General features: G+C 38.8%; 1 protein-coding gene across 1 annotated transcript; it reads right to left on the reverse strand.

Moving 5' to 3' along the window:
- Positions 1–5,700: 5,700 nt before the first annotated feature.
- On the reverse strand, positions 5,701–7,492 carry ndufa4b (NDUFA4 mitochondrial complex associated b). Its single transcript, XM_067429687.1, has 4 exons — positions 7,333–7,492; positions 6,296–6,384; positions 6,157–6,217; positions 5,701–5,969 (listed from the first exon to the last, which is right to left on the reverse strand). The coding sequence occupies exons 1-4, from the start codon at positions 7,372–7,374 to the stop codon at positions 5,913–5,915; spliced, it is 249 nt and encodes an 82-aa protein (XP_067285788.1). The 5' UTR covers positions 7,375–7,492; the 3' UTR covers positions 5,701–5,912.
- Between the last annotated feature and the right edge of the window lie 704 nt (positions 7,493–8,196).

Here is an 8,196-nt window from a genome sequence, read left to right on the forward strand (position 1 = left end):
ATTTAAATATCAAAAGTCTAGTAAGGTATAAATGTGGAAAACGCATCATATGCAGGCTAGTTATGAAAAGTAGCCTACAAATGCTCTCTAGTCTCTTTACATTCATTATAAATGTATAAGTTATGTTGAGTGTGTTTACAACTAGCAGGTGCACACACACAGTAACCATTATGGTGATAGTAGGCTAGTGGCGTTCTTCTGTAAAGTTCCCTTTCAGGAATATAATAAAATATATGTTTTTTTTTTAGGGTATAGTTAATCCAGTTTTTGGGTCATACTTTTCTCAAGTGTCCTTACAGGTGCTTAAGAGTGTTTTGCACAGTTTATGGAGTTAATATTTGGTAAATATCCAAAACTCCATCTCGCCTAGGGCAACCAAAGAGCTAGAGCCGGCCCTGTATGCAGCAAAGCATTTGTGAGGCCACGACACGCGCAACCTTGAGGCGGATAGGCTACAACAGCAGAAGACCCCACCGGGTACCACTCATCTCCACTACAAATAGGAAAAAGAGGCTACAATTTACACAAGCTCACCAAAATTGGACAGTTGAAGACTGGAAAAATGTTGCCTGGTCTAATGAGTCTCGATTTCTGTTGAGACATTCAGATGGTAGAGTCAGAATTTGGTGTTAACAGAATGAGAACATGGATCCATCATGCCTTGTTACCACTGTGCAGGCTGCTGGTGGTGTAATGCTGTGGGGGATGTTTTCTAGGCACACTTTAGGCCCCTTAGTGCCAATTGGGCATTGTTTAAAGGTAGTGTAGGTAAGAATTGGTTAAAAAACTTTTTTTCCAAATTTGTTTAAACTTTCGTTATTTATCAATGCATAATTAAAATGTAAGTACTCTGAAAAAGAAAGTATAAAAATTGAGTGTCTGTAGACCTCTCACGATTGTTTTAAATACAGCTCATTATTTTCATTAACTCCACCTTCTCTCTTCTGGGCTCTTTCCAAAGCCACGCCCCCAAAACACATGAACGTCCTACGCCGTCCGCTCAGCTGGAAGACGCATTATTTACCTGAGACGAGCGGAGAAGAAGGAGCAGAGTGCATGTAATGACATCATGTTAGAATCACATGTAATAAAAAAATCTAACTTTATCAATATGAATATAAACAAATAAGGGGTCCTATTTTAACGATCTGAAACGCAAGTGTCAAAGCGCGAAGCGTAAGTAACTTTGTGGGCGGGTCTCGGCGCCGTTGCTATTTTCCCGGCGTAACGTGAAAAAAACAAACAGAGCGTCACCCAACATTCCCTTTAAAAGCAGGTGCGCAAGTTCCATTATGGATTGCTATTATTATGGCGTATTTACCAGGCGCACACCAGGAGTGGTTCACAGCCGTGGAGACTGATGTTCTTGTAAGAGCAGTGAAAGACAGAGAAGATGTGTTGTAAGGGGATGGGAGAAACCCACCCAAAATAGCGTTGGTTAAACAGGCGTCGGTTAAACGTTTTTTTCAGTTTTTCAGTCGATTTTTTTTTCCTGGTTCTTGACGGACAAACCAATTTGTCAGATGTCCTTTTTCACATCTTCGTGGCACACCACAATGATTTCCGTCATCTCATGTGTTAATATTTTTTTAGTGTAACAATTTATGATTTTTAAAAATAACTGTTGCATCTGTGTAGATTACATGAGCAAAGTGTATGCGCGTTGTGCACGCTGTACATTATGGTCAATCATGCGCCCTTAAAATAGCATAATGAACAACGCGCCACTGACTTTACACTAGCTTTTTTCTGATCAGTGGCGCAACTGTTTAATGGAACAGCAAAATAGCACCAGGGATTGTTTGCGCCGGAACACGCCTCCTTTTTTGCGCGGAACCGCCCAGGGAGCGCAAGTTCATTCACTAGTTTAGTGACGTGCTTCTGTGGAGGGAAAAGCGTGCTTTGCGCGGGTGCAAAATAGTAATGACACCTGCGTCGGTGTACAAAGTCAATTGCACTGGGTGCAAGATAGGGCCCAATATGTCTTTTAGTACTCACTATCAAGCTAGAATACCGACACTGGTAAAGTTTAAAATATATATTTTTTGATTTGGTAACAAGCTAGTTACATCTATAAGGCAAAGCTAAAAACGGGTAGCATTGATAAAAACATCAGTAAACTGGATTCCTGGATGTGGTGTCCTAGCTTTTACACATGCATTTTGTTATCTAAAGTTAAATTTAGCTAAATTCAACACGACAGCGATCAACTTGAGCTAAGCATATTGAGTATTTATCATCTTGGCTCACTAAGTGTCTAACATTGTAACTTTATGTTAAGTAATGTTATGTTAGCTATATTAGGCAGCTATGTGTGCTTGTGATACATGCTTCATGAAAACATAAACCACAAAAATGTATTATCAAAATGAAAGATTACCTGTCCAGCAGAAATACAACTATCAAGGAGTCGCTTTTCTGCCCCTTGAGGTCCCTCAGTTCTTGCCATCGTTGGAAAGCCATGTTGATATTTACTCACGTTTGATTTCTTTGTTTATCCAAAGACTTTTTGTGCATTGCCTTGTCGTGTACTATCTTTCTTTTTTTTTTTGCATTGTTTAACTTTGCTGACTGGAAAACCCGGCACTGTGAATTTTGAATGCTCTCTCTTTCTCTGCCATTTTCTCCGGATGTGCGCATATGGGCAGATCCTGTAGCGAAAACGGTGGTAGCCATGGTAGAGAGAGAGTGACAGTCGCCCAAGCCAATCACTTGTTTCGTGCTGGACTCAATAATGAGCGGTGTTTATTGCAGATTAAAAATTCTAGAGTCACACGATTTTTTACATCTTATATTTTAATTATGTATTGACATATAAAGAAAGTTTAAACAAAATTGGACAAAAGTGTTTTAGATCATTCTTACCTACCCTACCTTTAAATTCCACAGCCTACCTGAACATTGTTTCTGACCATGTCCATGGCTACTTCCAGCAGGATAATGTCACAAACCTCAAATTATTTCAAATTGGTGTCTTGAACATGACACGAGTTACCTTTACTAAAATGGCCTAGCCTGACAAGCCAGACCCACATCAAGATGTTTGGTCTGGAAACTCACCATAGACAGGGCTCAGTCCGAGGGGCGGGATAAACGGTTGTCTTTCAAACTCCCTCTGTACGCGATAGGATAGCGCTACAACCAACCAGAGCAATGAAGGTGAAGCGGAGCTTGTTGATAGATTAAACATTCGCCGTATCCGGTCCGTAAAACTCCGAACACGTCTTCCCTTTTTAAGAATGACTTCAGTGCCGTTCTTTGTTCTTTTCTCAGAGAAAAGCTTAACTCCAAGTCTTCCAGAGTCGCGGTCAAAGCTGATTCAAAAGACTCCCGCCTTTCGCCAGTTTCTGTGTTTACTAGAAGCACGCAAACGCAACTCGGCCGTCGTCATTATGTTAAGCCCCGCCCATCAACTCTATACACGATGTGATTGGCCCAGCAAGATTTTGGGGATTACCGCTCAGAAGGGTATTGAGAGTTGCTAGACAACACTCGCGGGCAGATTAGATTTGCTGCCGCTAGGGTGTGTCTAGATTTCTAAGCTAAAAATGTCCCCCACAGTCTATATAGACTGACCAAATAGAGCATCTTTGGGATGTGGTGGAACGAGAGCTTCGTGCCCTGGATGTGCATCCCACAAATCTCCATCAACTGCGAGATGCTATCCTATCAATATGGGCCAACATTTCTAAAGAATGCTTTCAGCACCTTATTGAATCAATGCAACGTAGAATTAAGGCAGTTCTGAAGGCGAAAGGGGGTCAAACACAGTATTAGTATGGTGTTCCTAATAATACTTTAGGTGAGTGTATATGTCAAAAGATCATGGAAAAAAAATAATTTCTTCTCCTATGACCCCTTTAAAAAGTGCAACAAAGGTCATCCAAATCATCTAGCTAGTTAGTAAGAATTTTGGGGGCTATCCTTATGGGAAATAGTCTTTTAACACATTACCACATGCTTAGTGAAGCTTGAAGGTTGACATTTGCAACAAAATATTTGCGATTGAAAGATTACACCATCTGCAATGAGCCCTCTACATAAACATATCATTCCTGGCCATGTTTTTCCTTCAGTAAAGAGCTCGGGACATAATCCCAGCCGTTAACCTCCTTCACAGCCAACATTGGGTTCACATTTTTATCATCGCCTCATTGACCAGTTCCCTAAAGAAACAGAATGGAGCTGTGGTGAAATCATAGAGGCTTTACAACGGATGAAAATTGGTTCTTTATCCAAACAAGCAAAGTATATGAAAATGTATTATGGGAAAATATCTGTCAACTGGCAGAGATTAAGGACCATCCTAAAAACATTACAGCTCTGATCAATTTGAACAGACTTTAATAAACGTTTGACTGCTAGTGGATTAAGTTTATTAAGAACTATTTGTTCATCTCAGTAATCACAATTTCCTGTCATCGCCCACTGGAAACACTTTCAAACCTCACATAAAACCTCAAAGTTCACACACCCACTTATAAACCTATTCTACAGAGCGTCCTGGGTAATAGATCTGTTATGAGAGCTTCATGTCTGTTTTCATGGCCGAGATTAAGACCCATTTCTGTCATGTTAGCAGCTTCTACAGGACTTCGCTCTGCTCAAAGAGAAGAATGTTTGGGGAGCTCTTTTATGTCCTCTTTATGTTTTTAACAATGGAGAGAAACCTAGTAGAGTAAGTTTACACTGCCAGACTCTTTCAAGCAATCTCCTCCATGTTAAGATCACATAATACACCTCAGGGTTCGGAAGCAAAATACAACTTTGCATTGTAAACATTAGCCATTTGTTTAGTTTGATAGTTTACATGTAAGCTAGATTTAATGTAAAAAAAAAAAAAAAAAAAAAAAAAAATCTTTTTAAAGAAAAAGAAAGAAAACCATCAAATTATAGGCTAAAAGCCTGAAATAAAGCATATAAAACACAACCTTTGCCATTTTTCTTTGTTATTGTATTTAAATGCTGATACAACTGAACATTAATATTCCATTAGTATTATAAGACACAGCTTCAGTTTTGTATTTATGTATTTCCATTTTCAACAATACATAATGTAAACCTAGATAATACTGCCCCTTCAGAATAAAGTGGTATTGCATGACAAGGAAAAATGCTTACACATTTATAGGCAGAAAGCCAACTAGATAGATAGATAGATAGATAGATAGATAGATAGATAGATAGATAGATAGATAGATAGATAGATAGATAGATAGATAGATAGATAGATAGATAGATAGATAGATAGATAGATAGATAGATGGGTGGGTGGGTGGGTGGGTGGATGGAGGGACGGAGGGACGGACGGACGGACGGACTACTGTTTTGGATCAACTTGAGGGTGAGTAAATGACAGGATTTTCATTTTTGGTGAACTATCCTTTTAGTCTGTCACCAAAGTCATTTTTGAGTAAATGGCGCCATCTAAGGCGAAATACCCTCTGTCAGAGTAACTCAGTAAGACATTTCAAAATTTTTCATTTTTTAAATTGGTACCTTACAAATTGCTCTCATTCAAATTCCTGCAAATAGGTACATCTTAAAATCTCATTCTGCATGAACTGTTTTCCTCATGGGGACCAAAAAATTTCTTTTTGTCCCCATAACCTGAACCACACAGACACAAAAGTTTTATTGCTGTCTGTCTTGTTTATTTGGATACCAGTAAGATGCCTATACAGATGATACTGATACAGGTTTGATGTTGCATTTCCCTTAAATGTTTATTTGTAAAAAATATGGTTTCTGACTAAAGATAGACACTCAGATATTAAAGTGTATGTGTATCTGCTCACTTTCCGTTTCTTTAAAGATTAAATGGTGATTTACATTCCGGCATCTGATGTCATGTTGAATAGACTTCCGGGGCAGGAAGTGCAGCGCTTAACACTCAGCTGATTCAGCACTGCTCAGAAGTCAGGCCTGTCCTTCTTCAGTTTAGAGTAGTCCATGTTGACAGAAAAGAGCTGTGGGAGGTGAAAATTGGTTCATTTATATATGATTAAATATTAATACACAAACCAAACACTTACCAAATTTTACCATCATGAGACTATTTGTAAGGATAAAGGCTAATGGGCAATATTAGCTAAATATACAAAGCTGGATAAACAGAAATGGGCAAAATATGGTTTACATAAATGTTGATTTCACCTTGTACCGGTCATTTGGCCCCATTTTATTCCATGGCTCTGGGTTGTTCTTGCGATCCCATCTGTTGACAGACTTCAGTCAGTTCTCCATATAGTGAACTGAGACCTAAAGATTGCTACCTAATGAAATGGTTACTCACGAGCATTCAGGGTTCTTTAGGGCAAGGCGGCCCAGGTAAAGCATTGACATGGTCGCTCCACCACCAATGAAAATGAAGAGGGGAATCAACTTTAAAGAGAGATAAAGAATTATAAATAACTGACAAAAAGACAAAACTGGCCAGTAGTAAAGCTGAACACCCAATACCTGCCTATTATGCTGCCTACAGGCTATGATAAAAGACTCAAATATCTTTAGACCCTGCTATATATATATATTCAAAAAACACTTTATCAAACTGGAAGAGGTAGGTTTCTTAGAATAACTAGCCTAGGCCTACTATAATGCTGCACATAGGCAGCTCAATAGGTTTTGAGCCACTGACATGCTTCTCTGGGGGAATTAAAACAACTGTTTTTATATTTATTGACTTGGACATTTATAGGCTATATTAAAATGAGTTACTGTACAAAAAAATATGTAGAAAATGTCGCCTGATCAACCAGCCTTTTTTACCCCCAAATACGTAGGCTATACGTTCAAATTCCTTCGCACAGGTTAATGTATGTTCTGTCCTAATATTTTGTGCTTAGGTCTTGTAAGTCTTGATAGAACGCTGTTATAATAAATAAATCAAATGAGGCAAAGCTGATTTCACCTCAATGCCCTTGACAGCAGCTGAACAGCCATATATGAGTCAGATACCGCGACCTACAGCAGGCATACGTGCTCAGCCATTGTTGTTATATGAGGAATTCACGTACACACTGTATATAGACAGAAATAAAATTTGGGAAATGCCAATTCTCTCACTCACCATATCATAGAATTACCTGAATATAATTAACTTACTGTGACATGAAAGAACATGAATTCCATCAATTACTCTCCTATGTGGCCATTACATTAACTGAAACCTTATCAAACACCCTATTTATATTAAGTGTATTATAATCATCCGGCGAGCGGCGGACGAGAATGTATTCTGCTAACGCCTGACACAATTCAGAGACATAATTGGAGAATAAATGAATCATTAACGGACATGATCATCAGTATCAAATCTGAAATACTTACAGCCGGGTGGCTTTTCAGCTGTTTCAGTACGGTATTCAGCATGTCACACTCCCAAAATATTTCTATACAGCAGTATTTGAAGGGCGTTCGTACACGCTTCCTGAACGGAGTGTGAAGGGATGCCTACAAACGCGCTGTGGAAAAAGGGCTTGAACACCTGCGCGTTTCCGACAGAGGGCGCCCGTGGGTAACGCATTCTCCGTTGAGCCGGTCTGGAGATATTCGTCCTTATAAAAAAAATCTGATAGGCACAATGAGCGAGGTGTACATGTTGGTGAATAAAACTAATTGAATTGGAATTTTAATTGTATTAAAATCTCTGTAATATGTCCAGTTTCTTGAATCCACTTGGGGTAAATGTCCTTATATAACCAAAAACCTACTGCAGTAGGCCTACTGCTGGCTTAATCTAAGCCCGTCTGTGAAACCAGTCCTAGCTGCTATCATCTTGAGAAAATAAGTGAAAGGTAGGCTACGTGGGATCCAGATAACAATTTTTTGTTCCCAGTACATTCTTGTAAGGTTAGTGTTTGGTTTTAAAACAAAAAGAGAACATTTGTTTTGGTTCGCATGTGGGAATATTCTGTTTGCTGGGGAGCAGCAGATATAGGGAATTTAATCGTGAAAAAAACTGTAGGGACACACAAATACAGTTCTTCGGTTTAGTGCAAATTACATGATGTGCAATCACAAATTTTTCACAGCACACTAACTTATAATTTAGAAAGATGGAAAAGATTCAGTCCCTATTGATGCTAATTTCTCTTTTACCAGGAAAAAACATACTGCAGGCATGCAAGGTTTATAAAATTGATTTATAGTAATAAAAGGATAATAAAAAACAAGATTGATGATTCATCAATT

This window comes from Pseudorasbora parva, chromosome 21 (genome assembly GCF_024679245.1).
Source record: "Pseudorasbora parva isolate DD20220531a chromosome 21, ASM2467924v1, whole genome shotgun sequence".
Taxonomy (NCBI): Eukaryota; Metazoa; Chordata; class Actinopteri; order Cypriniformes; family Gobionidae; genus Pseudorasbora; species Pseudorasbora parva.